The sequence below is a fragment of the Dromaius novaehollandiae genome, chromosome 3 (genome assembly GCF_036370855.1).
Source record: "Dromaius novaehollandiae isolate bDroNov1 chromosome 3, bDroNov1.hap1, whole genome shotgun sequence".
NCBI classification, from domain to species: Eukaryota; Metazoa; Chordata; class Aves; order Casuariiformes; family Dromaiidae; genus Dromaius; species Dromaius novaehollandiae.
In genome coordinates this window covers 46781996-46804497 of record NC_088100.1, presented here as the reverse complement: position 1 = coordinate 46804497, position 22502 = coordinate 46781996, and the positions used below count along the sequence as shown (strand labels likewise).

Sequence of the window (22502 nt, the reverse complement as noted above, 5' to 3'; positions counted from 1 at the left end):
GCCACTGTGGAGTTGCAGGATCATTCTGAATAATAAACTTTCTCCCATAGAGGTAATGATGAGAGTCATCTATTGATCTAACAATGGCCAATAGTTCTTTTCTTGTGACACAATAATGTTTCTCAGCGGCACAGAGTTTGATTATAATATGAAACTACACTCTCCACTTTCTCTGCTCTTAAAATAGTACTTTTGTAATCTCTAAGCCACTAATATCAGTGTCCAGAAGCAAACACATCTTTTTTGAATGGACAAGCTAAAAATGTTTCTGCTGTTATTCTTAGCTCCAAGTTGGTAGGAAACTTTTCCACATTTTTACCCTGGCTAAACACATTCTTCTTTTGCAAAAAGTAATACAAGAAACTGACAGTTGGATATAAGTCTGTGTAATTAGAGATATCATCATCTATATCTCTTAATTTCATTAGGCCGTTACCTGCACATGGACCTCAGATAAGAGAAATTGTCCAGCCTGTAATCACTATTTTACCTGGAGACTTCTACAGATAACTCCAAGTTTTTAAAGCAACCTTCTTTATCCTGCATAAATGCTGAAATAATATCCTACAAAGCCTGTTATATTTTCCTAGAGATGCTATACTTCAAAAAAGAAGACACGCTGGCCACTATACTCACCAATAATGTCACTGACATCTTTCTGCAAAAGGCAAATGTACGATGTTGTCATGACCCCAGTTCCAGAACTAAAAACCTATTGTTTTTTTCCATTTCTATTCCATATTCTTACTTGCCATATACTATTTGTTATTTACATGATATTTGGCATTTATTTTTAAATTTTCTTTTCCTGTATGGTATCTAAAGGATTCCCATTATTTCACCATATATGAAGACTGTATTATTTGTTTGTTAATCTTCATCTTAACGTCCAGTAACAACACAGTAACTTACTGACATCAGTTTCTATATTCTATGATTTTGCATGTTGTAGGGGACATAACATAAGAATAGCCAGAACGTAGCACACAAAGGAGACATTTAACCTCATATCCTATTTCCAGCACAGGCCAGTGGTCAACATCTTGTTCTCTTTTTTCTTCATGAATATGCTTATTCTTTTCTTTAGTGTTTTTTGCTGAATTACATAGCTTCTTTCTTGAAAGATTTTTGCTTTCACCAGCACCTTGAAAATATTCATGAAGATCACACCATGTGAGAACAGTTTCTGCCACCTTCAGAACACTTTGTTGTCCCATGCTCACACTACTTGTCAGAAAGCAGATAGATAGTCCTCGTGTGTCCTTCCATGAAGGAGCCTTGATGGACCCTCAAGCAATTCTCCCAGTTTATGTTAAAAGCAGTTCGTGCAAAGCAGATGTTATTCTGCTTTATTTCTGCATTTGGGCCACCATCTCAAGAAAATGTGTGTTCGTGTGCACATTCACACAGGCCTATACCTGTAAGACTATTACCATCTAGTTCTTATGCTCAGTTTGCAAAGGTACTGTGTCACTCAGAAACAGCTGCCAAACCTAAGATAAGTAGTAAAGACACTTATTATCAAAATTCCAATAATATATTGTTAATGTGTGTTAGCGAAAATATTGCTGTTTACTTTTGTAAATATATAAGCAGAGTGGAGCAGATGATATTAACAGCTTTTAATTCTCTGTCCTTATAAATGATTGGTTCTGATGAATAAGAAACCAGTACCTAGTGTAATCACCAAATAAACAGGATTTTTGGAACTGTCTGGGAAAACAGGGAAAAAAAAAAGGGCTCCCATGAGGTTCTATTGCAACTTCATTACAAACTCGAAGGCAGTAGTCAGGAGGGTAAAGGAAAGCAATGTGGACAGAGCTCCTGTGCTGAGACAGAGGACACCTCGTATCCAACTCAAGGACCTTCTCATGCCTAGAAACATGGAAAGTGACCCAAACTGTTTATATAAGTATATGGTATATTCTTACCTTAAGTTCCAACAAAAGCAATTTTTAATTAATGTTAATGATCACAGAAATATAGAAATGCATAGCTAAACTTGAAATCTCCACTTCGAGGCACAAAAGGTCACAAATGGGTAACGCTGAAGATACTGTGATGGGCCAACACCGATTTGGTCTTTAAATGTGGTTTTTCTTTGTTTAGGTAGGTTTGAAAAGATATTAAGAGATCTGATCTAATAGATTTTTGGATGCATTTTTCTTAACCATAACACAGTCACAAAATAAGTTTCTGCAGGCATATTGAGTGTTGTGAATGATAGAGTCTGCTGAGATCTGAAGATATAAGCCTTAATAATAGTCATATTTTATAATCTTTCCTTCTCAAGGACATTCAGACAAATGCATATAGCAGTGCTGAAAGGAAGTCACATGTATCCTTCACAAATTTCCATTTTCTTCCCTCAGCTACTTACAGATGAAGCATGAACAGGGTTTGCCACTTCCCCTGTACTGGCTCTGTGTATATTTCCTTCAAGGCTAAGAAAAGATCAAATCTGGGCAGAAATATTTAATTATATTTCCATCCTTTATATAAACAATATATATATTAGATATCCAATAATCAACAAAGGACTTTAACTGGGCAAATAATTAGCTTACAAAAATAAAGCTATACTTTATATTTAGTATTATTGGATCATTTTGTCAAGTATTTTTATGTTTGGTTTTGACTGAACAACAAAAATCTTCCTAATTGCATGGTCATATATTGCATAAGTAAATAGTCCTTTTTTTTTTCCATTAACCACTCTCAATCCCCCTGTGTTCTGTATTTTCACCACTGATGCCCTTTAATACATCTACATTAACATTCTCAAACTACCTCCACACTGCCTGTGGAACTTTTTGAAAAAAACTGTGGGTTTAGTTAGTGGTATTGGGGAGCATGTCAGTGTCTAAAATTACCCTTTGTCTTGTGGTATAAGGGTGAGCACCAAAAAATTGTGTTGGCCAAAAATCACACCTCTCTAAAAAATGGTCTGACTTGAAAGCAAAGTTCTTAAAAATCTGCAAGATGCACTTCCTCAACACTCACATATCTTCTTTAAAAAAGAATAATTCCATGTTTGTCATCATGTTAACTATCATCAGTCACTGGTCTTACATTTCCATCATAGACATTATTCTCTCCTATACTAGCATCAGGATGTGAAATATAGAAAGTTCAATTTTATGTGGACTAATAAGAAACATTTATGTGTGCCACATAAGACCAGAATGATGAGATTTTGCTAAGCAAGAATGAATATGAACATATATCTTTTAAAATACATATTTATTAAGTTGAAAAGGTGTCTGTTTTAGGGTCCCTTTTTAACCTGATTGAAAGAACTATGTATGTGCTTACAAGAGATTTTCTGTAAATATAGAAAACCATGAAAACTGCAAACATTGTAGAACAGTAAAAATTGGATAATTAATAATGTTACAAATTAGATTCCTTAAGGTTGAGTCCTGATAATGGTCCTTGTTAAGTGACACAATGTGAAACAAGAATAATGATATTTTGTGTAATATTTGAATATATGTTAATCATTTCTTAAAGATTCTATATGAATAATATGATCAACTTTCACTTGTTGAAATGAGTAGAATGTGTATAACAAATTGAACATACCCATTCCAGTTAAGAAATATAATATCAAAAAATAGTAGGATGCAAGATTTTTAGAGCAAATCAATTTCTCTGATTTAAAGTATTCTGCATGATTTTAATTTCTCTAATGTACCTCTTTAGCTAATTCCTTAACGAATAAGTAACATGAAATTTCTTTTAAAGATTTCCTGCCTCAGAGGATAAATGTTGTTGAATAACAATGAAGTTATTCCTTTAGAAAACACTCTCCTGTTACAGAATACATAATCTTTGTGCTCATTATTATTATTCATGTATACTGCTACATAGCACAAAAAGTTTCTGATTGCCTTGCAGTTTTTGATCAGCAAAACAAGTTGTATTTGCTGGTAGTGGAAAACAGCATCTTTAGTCAATAGGTACATCCTTTCTAGCTGACAAAATCAGTAGCTGAAGTTATCCTCTATTATATTCAATTTGTTTTATGCTATATTATTAAATAGTTAATGAAAGTAAATTAATGACAAATTCAAGCATAGAAAATACAGTGTGATTTTAACTAACATAAATCAACTTAGCACTGAACTATCAAAGAATGTATTTCTCTGACAATCTACATGATTGGTTTTGACTGACGATCCAGAATTGATTCTGAAAATATAGGTATGAACAGAAGATTTGAGTGATCTCCAATTAACAGAATTGCTTTCTTCAAGGTTTTACAATGGGAACTGTTGAGGCAGAACTTAAAATATTTGATTACTTGATAAAAAAAAAGATGAAAATCATAAATTTGAACATTGTGAGCTACAAGGCTTAGATATTTCTTGTAAAATATCATAGTTACTGGTGTAATTATTTTTATTATAGGCTGTTCAGTAAGTTGTATCATAATTGTGTAACTTTTAAATAACAGTATAAATACACACTGACTGATATAGCTGATATATGTTTAGTTCTTGGAGAAAAATAAAAGCCCAAGTGCATGGCAAGTTCAATTATCCTTAAAAAAATTACCTAGATTGTAGTCTACATGCATGTGAATGAGCATTTTAATACGTTTTCAATTCAGTATCAGTTACCTTATGACAAAATCGGCTTGAAAATAATAATTATTTTTGTATTCAGAGAAGTACAACACTTCGAGATGGCATGCTCTTCCAGAGCCGACCTAAAGTTTTAATAGTAGTTCTGCATCTTTTGAATCAAACTTAACAACCTTTTAGGCTCAAACAGACAAAACTGAACAGACAAACTCAAACAAAACTCAACAGACTTCAGTAGACTAAGGGATCAATTAAATATTTTTTTTAAGTCCTTATTTACTGGACTAATTACGATTACCTATTATGAAACAACCACCGCTCATTTGCTGGTGAGTTTTTAGCAGAACTAGCTAGCAGTTTCTGTTTCAGCATTTTTAGATTTTAATGTCAGGAACAAGTTGTTGAGCCATTAACAAATCCATCTTTCTCTTTTAAAAACCTTCCTATGTATTCAAGTTAAGTATGTGTTAAGAAAACTGATAAAACCTGGAAAAGCAATCAGTATTCCATCCACTTTCACTTCCTCCATATTTCTGATGTCATGAAAAGCAATATTCATCGTACTTAACTTTTGCCCTGTAGGAGTTATCATGTCTGAGCCAACCTAGTCTAAGCTTTCTACCTGCTTCACTCTCCATTTACTGCAGCGTAAAATCTGGCTATGACTAGAAGTCTACTTTTTAGACAAATGAAAACTGGTGAGATGAATGCTTGTTCAGGCAGTTTACCAGGAAGTCAGAAAGACTAGCACTTGCCAAAAAAGATCAGAAAATAACATTTAAGCACATACTCCCTTTTTGGGTGTGTAAGTGATTGTTTTGCCTTTCAGCTACTAAAAAAATAGGAAAAAAAAGAAAGAAAAAGAGGAAGTGAGGGAAGGGATCAAATGGTTCAAGGTACAAAAGAAGCAACTGACTTTCAAAATTGTTTTCTCCTCACATGAAACAACATTATTTATTCCACTAGTCTGCTTAGAAATACAACAAGGATCCCTTTAAGATTTAGCAACACCACTGAAATCAGACGAATTATTTATGAAATGAGGAAATATAGGATGGATCCACTCAAATGGTAAAATACAAGAAAAAAAGTGAAGAAATCATCACACACAGGTTTAAAAAATTAATGAATTCTCATGAAGAGTTTCTGAAAGTATATTGAGCTCTCCCTGGACTGCTATTCTGCCAGAGTGTTACTAAGTCTGATAATAAGAATTAGTGACTCTAGCAAGCAGTATTTTTCATTAAAAATATACAGAGATTTTAATCATTTCTAGTTCAAGTGAATGTTAAATGAAAATAAGCATTTTATTGAAAAACAGTTTTAAAAAAAAGTTTGGAATGGACATAGCAAAATACACCAAATATAAAAAACAGACATCCAGCTAATATGAGTGAACGTATTCCCCCAAATACAAAGATGAAATTCTGTTGTGTTGATGTTGATGAAACCTTGTTATCTCTAAGAACTACAATATAGGTGTGCTTTAAAGTTTCACTCACATTGCTGTAGACACGTAGTCATAATAGTAACAAAGAACTTGTATTTGTCTACCCCAGGCAGAAAGATATGGCAATGGAAACACTTTAAAAGTATATATTTTGAGAATATGTGTTTCATTTGAAACATACATCAAACAAAACTCCCCAAAACTAGAAGAGTTGCTCTACTTCATAATGAATTAATATCTAGTCATTCTCAAGGAAATCTGAATACAATTCAATCCAAACCACTTGCAAATGTTGATCCAAGTGTATCTTTTGTGGCAGATGTAAAAAGAGCAGTCTGTGGCATGGTACCTATGGGTCAATTCCAATTTTAGCTGGAAGAAGAAAAAAAGGTTTGTGGTTTTAATTCATGAAGATTTGCACTTTTAATTGAAAATAAGAATATGCTTTATGTGAGTTTCTGTTTAGTGTTTTATATATTATTACAATATGATCAAGTTTAACCAGAGCTGGCTGAACTCAAATAACAGGAATAAGGATCATTGCATCTTGTAAAATTGAAGGCATTATATGAACCTAAGGCTGTTATCACTGTAGGAGCTAAAAGATCCAGGAAAAAAAAAGCACAAAATAATAAGTATTAATATGGTACTAGTCTTTGATTCTCCATATTCCAATTGTGACTGCATAATGACATTATGTTATCATATTGTTTAATCTAATCTTTCAACATACATTACAGCATAACATTATTACAAGCTTATTCAGGAAACATTAATTTGCCTTGCAGATTGAGGAGTATGGAAATAAGGGACCTTCTAGTTTCTCTTTTGCATTATTGACAGAGCTCCTAGTAATTGTTCCTCTGGAAGAGATTATAGAGGGTGAAGGTTAGAACTAAGAAAGAGACAAGGTAAATAAATTGAGTAAGGAATGAAGACTTGCGATTATTTGCAATGACTACAAAGTATTTGGTTTAGCTTTTTCTGAAGCAGGGGGATTTTCTCTTTTATAAAATCTCAAATCTTTAATATTCCTGTTTAGAAAATGCAAGTAAATCTCTTTTTCTCTGGTTTCTTATCTCCAATGACAGAAACCATTTCACTCATCAGCCACATTTAAATAGGAGGTATTACTTGAAGTTTGCATCACTTCAAAGACAAGTAACAACCAGTAAGAAGTGAATTCTATTTCTCATCACTTGATTCATCGGACAATTGCGTGAAAATCCTTTTATAAGACTGTTGGTGTTCCAAACAGGGGGGTGAGAGGATACAGGGATATTCCAAAAAGCCCACGTGGATGAAAGCGTTCTTAACCTACATTAAATCTTGATAACGCAATAATGAGTCTTTTAAAAGGATAATTCTAATTCCCCTATCTACTGCAATAAAGACTATATACAGCTAATCTGCTTTGCCCTTTCAATTAAACTCGTCCAGGACGTTCGCTTTAGTCAGCACCCTGAATGAGTCATTAAAATTCTTGTTCTGTGAGAGTTGTGTGCAGTGCACTGTTGTTTCTAAATTCCATTAAATCCAAATGGTCTTTATCGCCCCATGACCACTGTGACTTCAATCAGCCAATTTAATTACCTTACAAAATTGTCAGCAGAAGCAGCAAAGAAAAACAGGAAGGGCTGTGACGTTATCAAATTGAAATCTTCCCCTGTGCTGTTTAATCTCGACCAGTCAATAACAATGCTTCTCACCTCCTTGCTGCCTTTCCGAGGCTCTTAACCTTACTCTTCTTTCAAAGATTTCTGTTGTTGTTTATAAGACCGATTTTGAACTCTTCTCTGTGAGAATGTTAACACATATTGAAAGCTTCTTGTCCTTGGCAGTAAAATTTTCATTGCCTCTAAATATTAGAATTACCAAGCCATGGACGTCTGAGGGCTGCTAAAGCAAGTGTTTGTTCTGCAGATTTTCATCGCATTCTTGATCTGAAGGCAGCCAGCCTTCCGCACCAAAACCAGAAATGTACATTCTCGCAATTGTCTCTTAAATACAAGCAGACAGGAAGGTCCACATCCTTCTGCTAAAAGAGTGCCAGAGAAAAATCCGAAAGAAAGTGCACATCCAGTAGGGCTGATTCAGGTCCATTCTAGCAAAGCTCTACTTGATTACTCAGCAGGTGCTTTTCTCTTGTACACTCCTGTCTCATACGTGTTTGCAGAGAGCTAGCTCTCGCTATTCTTCCAGGTCTTTGCTGGTTTTAAATGATACGATATGTCAAAATGGTCCTCTGACTCCCAGAAGCATATTGTTAAGACACCTACTGGAGACTGCACAAGCAGTGAATGCTGAGTTGGGCGCTTCTCTGTTTTAGCCAAGCACTCCCTTGTAAAAATAATTCTACAGAGAGAAATTCGATTTGCTTGAGCCCAAGTAGTATCTCAGTAGCTCAAAGTAACATCTTAGATGAAACCCATGCCAAACCTTCATGGAAGAAGTCTCTAGTGTGCAGTAAGTCCCCTTCCTGTGTTCCCATAATGGAGTTGAGAAGTAAGGCTAATTTTTCTTTAGTCCCGAAGAGTATGTGATCACATTCAGCTTTGTTTTACAAATTTTACAATTATCTCGATGCTGTGAAGTGTAACAGAATTGTGCTAGGTTTTTGCTTGGTGTGTTTTTTACAGTGAAATCAGTAGTGGGAAATGATTCTGGGAAGAGTTCAAAACTCTCCCTTCTTTCCTTGGGAAGTATTGCGTCTCCTAGGATTTCTTGTGTTTCTTTTGCTTTTAAGAGGAAGGGGGTACGCTCCTTTCCATAAGGGTCATTCTAATCCACAGTGTTGAGGTCCCTTTTCCATCTGCTTCGAGACAGCTTCCAATGGAAACAGCCTCAACAGCAAAGCAGCAAGAAGTCACGATAACGGGCACGGGCCTCTGCTTTTATTTACCCTTCTTTTTGAATGAGAGTTGTTATAGAGTACGCCAGACTGCAGAGAGCTGAAATAAGTGTCCTGTATAGGAACAGCGAGGAAAAGAGGGGCCTTAAATACCTCGGCTCACATTGCTTTGGAGAAGGAGTAGCAGGGTGGGTTCCTACAAACCCAGGTGAACAGTCACTGAATGTTTAACACCTCCTAATGGCTCGTTAACAGCTCCCAGAGCCGTTGTTCAGCCTTATGCGGAAAGTGCTGGGATGCCCCAAGGGAGGAAAAAGTAGATGCGAGCGGGCCTAAGAAAACGTGATGTGTTTTGGAGTTGGAGACCGAGGGCCCTTGCCTGTCATAGCCAGAGAGGGCGGCTCGGCGCTGGGGTTACCCCCTCACGGGGTGTTTCCCGGGAGCCGCTTCCCCGGGTCTGCTCTTACTGAGGGGCAGTGAATGGAAAAGCGACGAAGCATGATCCCCGATAACGGAACGGATCTGCCTGCGATCGCCAGTTTTCGCTTTTGCATGGTGCCAAAACTTAAGGGAAAGGTTTCCATCACACTTAGCCCAGGTGAGACAAATACTAAGCTGCTACTCCGACGGCTGCTTTTCCCCCTTCTCAAGATGAGACCTGCCCTTTTAATCCCAGCAATGGTTTAGCACTGCTCCTGTTTGAAACCCTCAAGGACCGTGGGTGCAAAGCTCACCCTCGTTGTTTCCTGGGCTTGCTTTTGGGAAGCTATTCAAAAATGGTAAAGGAGGGAGTTTGGCAGCATGCCCCATAAAGCAAGATGTCGTTTAGCAGGGGTGGCTAGTGTGATGACCAAGTACGACGCTGTCCTATTCCAGCAGCACAAGGCGGGTGTCCCGCTGCCGCTGTACCGCGTAGGTAACCTTAGAGCCGCCCGGGAGTGAATTATTCCATCGCACCAGCCTCTCCCCGTGTTTGCCCCACAACGCGCAGACAAAAATAACCCCCTGCTTTTGACAGATAACCCAGGCTGCTCGACTTCCCTGTGTGGTTGCTAAAAGGCAGCTTGAGAGCGAGAGAGAGAAAGAGGACACGCTGGCTAGTCCCAACAATGACAGAAGCCGTGGGAAGGACAATGCGAATCCATGGTGGTTAATTCGCACAGGAGGAATGAGGGGGCTGGAGCTCTGGCAGGCTTCAAGCTCTCCCCTGTTGCCATAGCGCTGCTGGCTGAGTAAGAAGAGCGGGGGCTGGCGGGCTGCCTTCTAGGGGGAATCTCCTCGGCTCTCGCGTCTCCTCGGGAAGGCAACGGGCATCCTGTGACCGTGGTGGCAAGGACATTTCGAAGGGAAAGATAGCACAGGAACCTGGTGGGGAAATCCCCTCCTGGACATTAGCAAAGCTTTTCCTGCTCCTTCCCTCCTCCCCTACACAGAGACGGAGAGACGTGACCCTCTGGGGAAGGCGCTGGGCTCCTTTCACGGTCAGAGTTAGTGTCATTCCGCGCCAGGACTAGACTAAAGCCAGACTCCCCAAAGCAGAGACGTGCAACAGGCCCGACTGGGCACGGGAAAAGTCTTTCTCCCTCTCTTACGTCTAAGATTTTCCATACTAAAATAAACTAAACAACCACTCCCTACTTCTCTTCCCTAAACCTCAGATGGGCGACAATCGTTTTTAAGGACAAGAAAAAGCATTTTGTGGTTCAGAAGCGGACTCATACTTTGCTGCTACAGACGCTGGAGTGAGTATAACCCGTTAATCGCCCAGGAGGCAGTTTGGAAGGGAAGTTAGTCGAGAAAGGTACACACATGTGCGACCATGTCCCTGGGCACCGGAGTCCCTTCAGTCTCAGGATTATTATTATTCTGATCATTACCAAAATGCTGCACGGCAGGGATATCTCTATAATACACGGGACTAAATTCACCGGGGATGCTGATGTGAAGAAAGATAGCTCATATCTTTCTAAATGGTGTGGCTGGGTTTTGTTTGTTTGCACAGCTACCCATGAAAGTAATTCAGACTCCTGGATACCGACTCTCAGCAGCGCTCATGAATCCCCTTTCACGTACGGACAGACAGCCGGACAGCGCTGGATTACAGTCAGCCCTGGCACTAATTTCACGGCCATGATTATGGAGCAGACTGAATGCAAAATAAACCCTGCAATGATATACAGACCCGTTTAGCCATGTCCAAAGAAACAAGCATTCCTGAAGACGGTTGCTAAGAGCAACGTGCCTTAAGCACCACCTTTAGACCAGATAGAAGCAGAAAAAAAGTACTACTAGGAATTCAGCGCACGAGAACAGTAACAGCTTCGTGACTTTTTGAACCATTACCAACCCTTCCGTCCACATGCAAGTGTGTGTTGGGAGGGGGGGAGATTTAAACAAAATAAGACCCCCCCCCAAAAAAAATTCCTGCTCCTCACAGGCAAAGACAGAGCTTTCAGTGTCCCGCCGAAATGGACGCAGCGGCTGCCACAGCTCAACGCGGCCGGTTGTGAACGAGGGGAGAAGTCGCTCCGTCCCTCCGGCAGCGCTGCCAGCAGGCGCAGAGGGACCCTCTTGCCGGGGGACACAACTTTCCGCCTTCTCCGCTCCCCGTCGCGGCTGCCCCGCGGGGCCGCGATCCGCCCGCGGGGCCCGGGCAGCTCCGCGGGCGAGGGGCGCCAGCGGCGGCTCTGCGGGGACCCCCGGCCCCGCCTAGGCGTACAGCCGCACCTCGGAGGCGCCGTGAACTTTCCCCACCGTCCTGCCCTTTCTTGCTGCAAAACTTCTATAGGGCGTGCAGAGTGGCAGAAATTTCTCCCCCTCTCCCCTACTCTCTCACAGACACAAACACACGCACACGGAGCTGTTAAGGTTAGTTTCACGGTTCCGATTGGACCCGTGATCTGTGAAACCACTCTTCTTTTTTTTTTCTTTTTGGAGGGGGGAGGGAGGCCAGCGGAGGGGAGAGTGACTCATTTAACTTTCCCGGAAGAGAAACGCTGCTTTTCTGAAACGTATCACAAAGGCCTTTCGCTATCACCGAGCACGGCATATATCATCTCTTCTCTAACACTAAATGCCACTGAAGTGACAGGCAACTAGACAGACGCTGCAAGTGAAACCAGCCCAAAGGTCTCAAATCACAGCTTCGCGTCCATACGGAATCTGCTCCGATGGACCGGAGACGGGCGGCAGAAACTTAACAACTAGTTGACAGATTTTAACTAAGCAAGTACTGTGCTAGCCGTCCTTTCCACTACTGTGGAAACAAAAAAGATGCATTACGAGGAAGCCACGCAAGCTTCGCAGAGCCTCGGGCAAACACGTTTGCCAGTCATTTTTCTCTCTATTGTTATTATAATTACCATCATCATCATGCCGTTACTACGGCTACAATGAGCTGCAGCGACAGAAAAAAACACACAGCAATTCATCCCTCCGGATGCAAAATACAGAGGGACTTCGGTGCCTGACTCCGGGAGCACGTCCCAGCTCCCCCCCTGCACCCCCTTCTGAGACAATCCTACTCATATCGCATTCCGGTTTAAACGCACAAGGAAAAAGTGTCAGGAAATCTTACCAAATCTTAATACATGTGTGGTTCCTTGAGAGTATCCAATCCACAGTAAGCAAAGAAGGAGTCTAACGGTGCATCTGAAGACTGGATTAGTTAGAATAGGGGAAATAATCTTCATGATGTTTCTATGCACACACGCGCTGCCTTACTTCCCCCTTCTAAGCCGTCAGGTTTCCCGGTAGGGTAAGAATGAGGATACGTAAACTGCTGGCCCTCAGACACGATCACGGCATGGTCACAGAGAGAGGAGAGAGTCTACGCTTCCCAAACCCATTAGCAATCCCTGCATGTTCTTCATTCACTGCGCCAAGGAGCAACCTTCAACTGCAAGGAATGGTGGGACATCCATGTTAGTCGGGAGAGAATCCTTGAGAAATCCAAACACACACAGTGTCCAGCCGAGTAAACCTGGGAGGCAAGAAAGGAGGAAAATCAATAGGTAATCCAGCTCGAGAAATCGCTGAGGTATTGCCACATATCGAGAGTCAATGAGCACCAGCCGTTTCACTGGCGAAGCTTTTGCCGTGCTCCCATTCTACTGCACTGCTGCACAGCTTCTGACGCGAAGCCAAGATTAAGTGAGAGAAATTGAGATAGCTCTTCTCTTCTTAAGGCTGCCTGCCAGACAGCCTTCCCAATTTCTATTATGCAACCGATCTGATCGCCTAGCGTTGTCGGAGGAAAAAACAGCTCTGTTTTATTTACATGTTTCTAATTGTTATTAGTATTTCAGTTGTTCTGAACAATAGCTGTTTTCTTCAAAGGGTCTGTGGCGGGGGGCGGCGGGGGGCTGAGGGGGGGTGAGAAGCAGTTGTATAAAAATCAATTCATACATCTGAATAGCTGGCTGGCTGGGTCGAAATCACTTAGCTTTGGCGTTGTAAAAGAGAAGCCTAACAATAATGTCATGCAGGTTATCACAGTAAGATTTAGGCTAAAAAAGGTCATGATATTTACACTCACTGACTGTTACTTACTCACATTAATGCATGAAATAGTGTAAATACGCTGGCTTGTACATTGACTGTCCTTAGGAACTTGCTCCGGACCCCATGTTTACGGAACACCAACCAGCTTTTGCAAAGTAAACAGGAATCGGCAGCGCTACAACAGCCTTATGCTGAATGCACAGACCTATACTTCAGTCTCGCTCAAGTTGCTTGAAATTGTAATGTTGTTTAAAAGGCAGAGTAACTTGTGGATTTATCAGTTTATATTTTGCACTCTATTCTGCCTCTATTTTTTTTCATACTCAGCTTGCCTTTCAGTTTAGTATTATGGATAAGTGCTACTGTTCCTGCCTGCACTGAGAGATCTATGTAGTTTATCATTTTGCAATCCACAATGCATTTCATAGTTTGCTAATGGGATACTGAATTTGTATCTGCAAATGCAGCCACGGACCTGTCTTTTGGCCAGATATTCCAAAGACAATCTCACTTTGTGCACTACTTCAGATTTTCCTCGGAAATACAATTATTTTTGCTTCTGTATCCATTAAAATACATTCATCCAGGACCGTCAGAGACTTTTGAAGTCTGAGTGAAGCTTTTTCTGAACGTACTTAAGCTTTATTTTCAATATTAGAAGATAATTCCTAGTTCCCCACAAGGAAAATGAATTCAATTTATTCTGTATTCTGCCTACAGACATCTTTTGTCTCCTTTTCCTGCCTCCCCACCTTTTATTACCAAAGAAAATATCACTGAGAGACTTTCCCCCACACACACAGATGAACACAGAACAAACCTGACTTTACAGAAATAAATACCAATGATTCTAAGTTACTGAGAACACTTTATGGTTTCTAACAGAGTATGGCAAACATGAGTTACAGTCAATTCTTAAATAATATCTGTGTATTGTGGACATGCAAAATAAGTAGCAGCAGCATTTAAATTATTACCTGTTTTCTTGATGCTCTGTACCTCTTAAAGTGTTAGCAATTCACAAGTTTTTATCCTTATGGCTTACTGATTTCCTCTGCACGTATTTACTTAAAACACTGCAAAACCCTGATGAAAAGGAATGTACATTCTGTGAAGGGATTATTAAACATCATTGATTTTTTTTTCGTTAAGATGGAGGCATAACTGCAGTGTCAAAAATAAGTATCATGAATGGCTAGTTCTGCAGTCTAGCAGGGAATTCAATCAGATGATTTGACTATTGGAGCACTTTAAAAGAACACCTAGTGTTAAAAACAAGGATATCTAGCGACTCCTTCAGTTCGCACTTAGAATATATCCTAGGAAAAATGTGCAGACTGAGATGCTCTTTCTTGTATTTGCTATTTCATTTGCTCTGTTCTACTTGTTCGTATTTTATCTTAGTCCAAGGAGAAATAAAACTGACCCGTGTGAAAATGTGAGCAGTCTTTTCCTCCCTCCTCTTCCCTCTGGCGATGCTGAAATGAAGTAGATTAGGTATCTTTAGATATGTTTTTTATTGTGAGTGTTTAGATGTAGCTTCCTGTTTAACCCGAATTTTTAATTTAATTTAATTTTGGAAAGTAATTTTGAAAAAATGGGATTCATTGTCAGCTTTAGCGCATTTGACAAGACATAAAATAAGCTTTGGGCAAAATGACTATTTTAATCAGTCCAATTTCCCACGTTCTCTTGAAAAACATACAGCTACCTGTAACCAAGCCTAGCAGAGCTCCTAACTCACTGAGGCTTTTATACAAAAAGCGGAATCATAAGACACCTTAATATTGAGTCCTTTCATTGGTAACATCCCGCAGCCTACACTGCAGCCCCTGGCCTCATGCAGAAGCCTCAAGTTAACTTTCGTTTCGCCTGCACGGCTGGCGCGGCGCCGGCGTGCGCAGGGTGCGGACCACGGACAGCGCCCGGCTCAGCCCCGGCGGTGCGCGGCGGCGGCCGGCGCGGGGCGGCCTCCCTCCTTCAGCACCACGGACAGCGCCACTCGGCCCCCGCCGCCGCGCCACGGCGCAAACGCGGCGCGTGTCACTCCAGGTGTCAAAAAGCGGTTTTTTCCTCCAATGATTTCACAACACAGAGAGGAAATTAAAATATTTTATCGGCTCTTTTAAAGGCACATATTCCAGTCTTGACTATGGTAGCTGGCCCGCTGTTTTGTGGCATTTTGTGGGCTCAAAAGGAGTTCCGCTCTTCTTATCTACTATCACAGATCCGCCTAATGCTCTGTGGCAACATCCCTCCTCCCTTCTTTCAAACCCTAGCTCCCCTCTTGAAAGATAGTCGTAGTTAATTCAGAATCATTTCCTCAAGAATAGCAGCTTTTTATCAGAAAGTAAATCTTGCAAGCCATCGGATACTTAGAACTCACTGAATGTTTGGTGGCTGAAGACCATTTATAAAATACACAATTAACTAAAGCCTCACACTTCACCACCCCAGAGTCCTTTCCTGTTAATTGGATTTTAGCTTCATTTCTCCTTCTGAGAGGAGAGGGGAAACCTTTACGAAGATATTTTTGTCCACCCTCCAGAACAATTTCAATGTGCAGACAGGAAAATGTTCTTAGCTTCTTTCATATTTCCTACCGTATAAGACATATAGTTCAAAGGCTGGAGATGCCAGACGAAATATTTCACTGGAGAATCTGAGATTGTCTTTTGGGGGTTTGCCACCACTGACACTCAGTTCTTTTCCCGATTACAGTCTTTATGAAGCTGCCCTACACACTTCAGTGATTAACAACAGCAGCTGGGAGATCTACAAATTCTTGGTTATATGTTTTGATTTATTTTACAGCTTGGCCATCTACAGTGGACATGGTAGTAACACATCTTTAATACACAGAGACAATGTTCAAGCGAAGCTGGCATAAAAAAATTAATATTCTAGCTATAGGGGAGGGAAAGGAAAATAGACCATCTAAGGCCATTAAATCTCTTCTGGGTAATAAAAGGCCACTAAATTCTTTAGGTATATGTCAAGTGCAAACGGTGATCTTATGTACATACTGTTCCATTTAGAAAGGGGAGATTTGTGATTCTGAGTACCTTATTATATCAAGCACTTTTTTTTCTTCAGACCATGTCTTGATGTCCTGTTACCATAATAAAACTTAATCCTGTTTCAGCTAGCTGCCACCTGCTGGGATATGTAGTTTTACCACAGTACTTTAAGAAGGAAATAGCTTTCATTTTCAAGTCATAGCTATGTCTATAAGAACTGATGATACGATTTTTCATCAGTTGCCTTATATCACTTAATCTACTGTTTTTTTTCCTCTCCTAAAAACAACCGACATAAATTTACTATGTATATAACATATGGTTCCTGAAGCTTTGTTTCTTGGACATTTTTCGGCAAATCCTTGCAAACACCTCAGACTTGCATGCCACCACAGTCCTCCTGCTGTTGCAATCTGGTGTGAGGAGAGCAATAGCTTACCGCAACACCTGAACAGCCTCTCTAGATCCCTAGACAGAAGCATTGCAGCTTTGCTGACGAAGCAGTAACACAGTCCTCCTCCTTAAACGTTTGCCAAAGTATTCAAATGAATGTTGATATTATCATTTAAAAAACACATTGCGGCCCACTTGCACTTCATTCCCACCAGCTATAAAAACTCTAGATTCCCCTCTGCCTGTTATTAGCTCAGTCCAAATTTACAACCAAGTTTCTGCTGTGCCAATGATTAATGACATTTTAAGATGGTAATTAATTTTTAGCTACTGGAAAGACGTGCATTCTAATTAACGAACTGAGTATGCAATGGATTTACTTGTTCAGGCACTTTAGGGCACCACAGCAATGTACTTTCCTAACAGGTTTTAAGGAGCAACACAAATATTTATGCCATTATCTACAGATCAACCTTTCGTCCCTTCAGCTTGCTTTGGGCCTGGGAAAGCTGTAAAAGATTTTGGAGGGAGAGGGAGACTGTTTAGTGTTTTCCATGCTCTAATCCATCAAAAAGTTTCTGAGGAAAACGTGAAGAGAGGCTTTTCACTATAATATATTCCTTCCTTTTCAGTGCGCACGGGGCTCTGGCAATCATGCCTCCACTCTGTGTCTCTTGCTTCATAGAGGGAGTCTCAGCGCCCCGGCTGAGGTGACGATGATGCTCTCCCAAAGAATGCTGGATTTGTTCAGAAATAAATGACAGGACGGGCGACAATCCGAGGCGGGGGGCCGGCTGCACCTACACGGGGTGCCGGGGCACGGGCGGGAGGAGACCTCACGGAAGTACAGACCCTTGTCCACCCTCAACTATAGCGAAGTTAGAGCCCGTTTCTCACCTCCTCTCCCCCAGAGCAGGTCTTCTCCCCAGGGCTGTCGGCTTGGGGCCCCGAGCCCGGCCGGGGCACCGCTCCGGCTGCGGGGGGCACTGCTCGCCCCGGGCGCGCCCCGGCGGGGGCCGCGGGCAGCTCTGGGCTACCGCGGGGGCCGGCGGCGCCGCGTCGGGGCTCCGCTGCCCTCGCCCCCCACCTCCACCCCGCCGCCCCCAGCGTGGGGACAGCGGCGGCTCTGTGCGGACATGGTGAGGAGCGACAGGGGGGAGGGAGGGAGAAAGGCGACAGACCCAGGGGCGGCAGACCCCCGCGGCAGCAGCCTGCCAGCACGGCAGCTCCCGGCTCCGGCTCTGCTCGGAGCGCCCTGGCCAGGACGCACCGCGGCGCGGTCACGGCGCTGCCCACACCGCCGCCGCCCCCGCAGCCCCTGCCCCTCACTCCGCATGCAGCCCCTCCGGCCACGGGGGCGAGCCGGAGGCCCCCAGGGCGCCCTCCTACCTTGAGCTGCGGGCGGGGAAGCGGGGAGGGAGAGGAAGGCGGAGGCGAGGGGAGGAAGGGCGGCGGCAGGACGCCGGGGGCTGCCCGGGCTGCGGTGCAGCCGGCGTCCGGGCACCACTGACGGCGGCGGCAAGAGGCGACCGAGGGACCGAGGGAGGGAGGGAAGGAGGGAAGGAGGGAGGGAGGGAGACCCGCCTCCCGTCGGGAGCGCTGCACAGCGCCCTTTAAAGGCGCAGAAACCCGCTTCCTCGGCCGCCGCCGCTCCCTGCTCCCCGCCCCGCCAAGCCCCCGCCGCCGCCGGGCTCCGCTGGCGGCCGAGCCGCAGCGCTGCCCCCTCTCCGCCCCCCGAGCCCGCCGGGCACCGAGTTTCCAGGCCATTAAAAGCCCGAGCTCCCAACCGCGGGGCCCGAGCCCGGGGCGGGGGATCGGACCTTGCCGCCTGCAAAACCCCCGATTTGCCTTCGCGGGAGTGCGCGGAGCGCCGCAGCAGCAGCCTGCGAGCGTGTCAGAAAATGTCTGGGTGCCTTTAGCTGCTTCCCTACTGCGTCCTCATGGTGAACGCGATCGGCCCCTCGCCCCATTCCTCGAACTACTGAGGACCGAGCTCGGGCGCTTTTTCTGGCCCTCATGCAGGCTGGGGCGGGGGGGGGGGGGGGGGAGGGGAGGAGGAGAAAGTTTTTGCGAGGGTGACAAGTCGGGGGGGGGGGGGGGGCGGCAGGCATGCCTGAGCCGGGGGTCGCGCCGTCAGCTGGCAAGAGCGGGCCCTGCCCGTGGGACCTGCCCGCCCCTCCGTCCCCCCCGCCCGACTCCCTCCTCCCAAGTCGTGGCGCTGCGGGGGGGCTCCAGTAACTGGGACAAACCCTCCCTAACGAGCGGGGGTGCGCAGTGGCGTGCTCCTTGCAGGATTGCCAGTGCTCTCCGCTCAGCCCCAGCCCAGCTCGCCCCAGCAGCACCACAGGCGTGCGGCTGATCTCCCCTTCTCCTCCCGATTCCGCTTCCCGGCTCGCACAAGCCTTTAAGCGCTGCGGGATTTTCCTCCCTCCCCCAGCCGCAGCTCCCCCCGCCCCGCCGGAGGGCTGTTCTCCAGGCCAGACGTGCTGTGCAGCGTGTCGCGAAACCCCCGCGCCCGCGCCTCCCCCCCCGTCCCCGGAAAATCCCGGTGCCCGCACCGGCGGGGGAGCGCGCCCGCATCCCCCGAGCGGTGCTCGAGCAGCCCCGCTGCATGTGCCCGTGCGAGCCGCCAGGGAGCCTCGGTGATGGGAGGCGGGGGGGGCCTCGAAGAGCATCAGAGAGATGAGGCTGGGGGGTGGGACGCTGAAGGCTGAAAAGCTCCTGTAATTAAGTAAACAGCAGAGCTGTTGTGCGGAGTAAATAAATAGTCAATGATGCCATTGTAGAGCCGAGCGCAGGCGGCCCAGACGCGCGGCGGGCTCGCTGGGAGCGGGCTCTGGTCGCTGTGACTTGCAGCTTAATCGGCCCCACAGCACAGCGCTTAATTACTTGCAGCGCGCTTCCATGGCCGACAGGAAATTCATTAGTCACTTCATCTGCCTGAGGCTGTAATGGAGATAACTCTTGTAAAAGGCAAACGCGCTCATAAAGCAAAATGCTTTATGCCACCTTAGGAAGAAAGAGAGCTGGGCGAAGATCTCTGGACCAGGGGCAGCTGGGTTGCTTTATGGGCTGGACAGAAACTAAACGGGACAACCTTGCCGAAAGCTGAGCTCTGTGGGACCTGGCAGGGGAAGGGAGTCGCGGGGATCGCCACAGGATCAACCAAGTGATCTCCGCGACAAGGGGAAGGCGAGCCGGGCCAACACTGCGAGCGGACAAAGGGTGGGAAACGTCTGCGGTCAGACGAGCAAGTAACATTTGTGTGAACAGTCACTTGGTGACTGGGCCCCTTCTTTTAGCACAGGTTACTTTTGCATTATTGCTATCCAGAGTTTTAAGACCATATCATAAACATAGGCCAGTGCAGGCATATAAGTATGTGACTGAAAAGGGTCCTTCTAAGATGGTAGAAAGGAAGGTAGACAACAAAAAGGGATGTGGCATTTCAGTCCCCAGAGTGGTCCTAATATCGCAGATGTGTGACATAATACCTTTGTCTAATCATTTCACCTCAACTACGCTGCTGCAGAGAGTCTTTTCCCTTGTTGCCTGGGTTACATTTATGTCCAGACGTGGCATCTTGAATGCTTTCCCCAGTCAACAACAATTTATGCAGAAGCCAGTCCTCCATCACACAGGAAAGAGATTCATAATATCACCAGTGCTAATATGATCAACATTTATCATTCCTAGGTATTAAGGGACTTTATGTACATATCATTATTGTTCGAATAAAGAAAGCATGTGTATGGACAGCAAGCCTAAGATCACACTGCACACACATAATTGGAAGACACTTGCGGATTTCTTTTTCTCAGGCTTTCTTTACTGAAAAAAAAAACATAATTTTCAATGTTGCTAAAGTCTCTTGTGATGTTTCTTCCCAGTTATGCTGTGGGAACACTGAAGATTACCAGTATCAACCACTAGAAAGAAACACATAGGAAAGCACAGCTCCAGTTTGTCAACATTCAAATTAGGATGGACCAAAGAATTTGTCACACAAGGTGCTGGCCTCTTACAAGGAAAACATTCAGAGACAAGTTTATTTGCTTGTTCTAAAATTTATTTTTTGGAATTAAGTTGAAAATTTCATCAGAGAAGAATACATGTGTCATATTTTCACCAGCTATTTAAAACAAGTGTTATAAATCCAAAGAAGCATTGAACACCATTTAAAAAAAGTAAACACATTTGCAAAGGTCTTCATGAAAATGATTTCTGGCTTTGTTTGCTTGTTTTCCCCAGAGCTATTTCTAAATATCCAGAATGAAATACTTGAGATGTGTGACAGCCCCACGCCATTAAGTGTGTTTACACCTTGAAGTTAGAAGTGATGTAAAATTGTATAATAAATTATCTGAAACCTATTAAATTAAAATTATCTAAGAATGGCAGATAATATTTTTCCCATTAGAAATCTGCCACTAGTATTAAGTACATCTGAATATTCAACTTTTTTTTCCTGCTTTATCCTTCAATTTGGATTAGTTACGCCAATGCAAACATTGACAGAATTTTAGCTCTTTCAAAAGCGTTTCAGTGGAATTTTATGAAAATGCCCAATCTGTGGGGAATCAAAACTGACTAAAACATCGTTTAGTGGTTCTGTGAGCGTTAACAGGCCTAAGCAGCTTCTGGATCTCATACAAGCTTCTACTGTTTAAATTAATGACACAGATCTGAGTACTGATACTTGTTCCAGATCAGCTGTTCACACGCGTTGTTGCTTTGCCACAGAAAAAAATGGAAGCAACTTTCAGTGCTTCAGATTCCAGGCAACAGAATTATCTTTCTACCACCCATTTTTATATTCTTTTGCTTTTGCATACAACACTGGATGGTCTTTCAGGAAATCTGTGTCCTGCAGCTATGGGATAAGGACTCCTGATACAGCTTATGAGCAGAGAAAGAATTGCTGTTGTATTAGTTTGTCCAAGGAAAATACTCCCAAATTTCATATGTTCACAGTTGGCTGAGATGTTTCATGATGAGCATGCATAATGATATTCCTGGTCAGGCTGGCTGCATGCACCAAACCTTGTGCCTTCAAACAGAAGAATGAGTTAATGCAAGGTGAGATGACAGAAAAAATCCTTAACCTACAAACAATAAAACCCTGTACCTGAATTATCCGCTTGAGGGAGACACTGAGCCACAGGTCATATCAGTGTATCAGTAAGACAAATAACATACAAAATTAAATTTTTAATTGATGAGGGGTTTGTACCCATTTTGCATTACTGTTAATTTTAAAAGTACCAGCCTGGTGTAACAGAGAAGGCATGATATATCTCACAGCAATTCATAGATCTGGAATGTCTGACATTTTTTTTCTCTCCCCTTACGCTGTCAAGCAAGACGAGGTTATTTAATGACTTTCACTAATAGCTCTTAGACAGGAATATCTAGAGTCTTTCTATTTGATATCCCACAACTCTAGAATTAATATTTCACACTTATGTAACACATTTTTCAAAGTCTGATTCAAGACTTATGTGTTGACTCATTTTATTGTTTTAAGAGGTACATCAAAATGTATTACACTACTAAGATGCCCAAGGTATAACAGTACTGACCAGTATAAAAGATCTGAATGTGAATAAAAGATTTTCCTGAGTCTTTGGGTCTAAACATGGCATGTACTTTTTTTTTTTTTTTTTTTAATTTAGTGCCAGTCCCAATGGTGGAAA

General features: G+C 43.1%; 1 protein-coding gene across 1 annotated transcript in view; it reads right to left on the bottom strand.

Moving 5' to 3' along the window:
- Positions 1–18339, bottom strand: part of GRIK2 (glutamate ionotropic receptor kainate type subunit 2) — a 438669-nt gene extending 420330 nt beyond the window's left edge. The window contains exons 1-2 of the mRNA XM_064508825.1: positions 18196–18339; positions 12468–12872 (exon numbers count right to left, since the gene is read on the bottom strand). Of these exons, the coding sequence (XP_064364895.1) occupies positions 12468–12582 (115 nt within the window). The 5' untranslated portion in view covers positions 12583–12872; positions 18196–18339. The remainder of the gene's footprint in view (positions 1–12467; positions 12873–18195) is intronic.
- Between the last annotated feature and the right edge of the window lie 4163 nt (positions 18340–22502).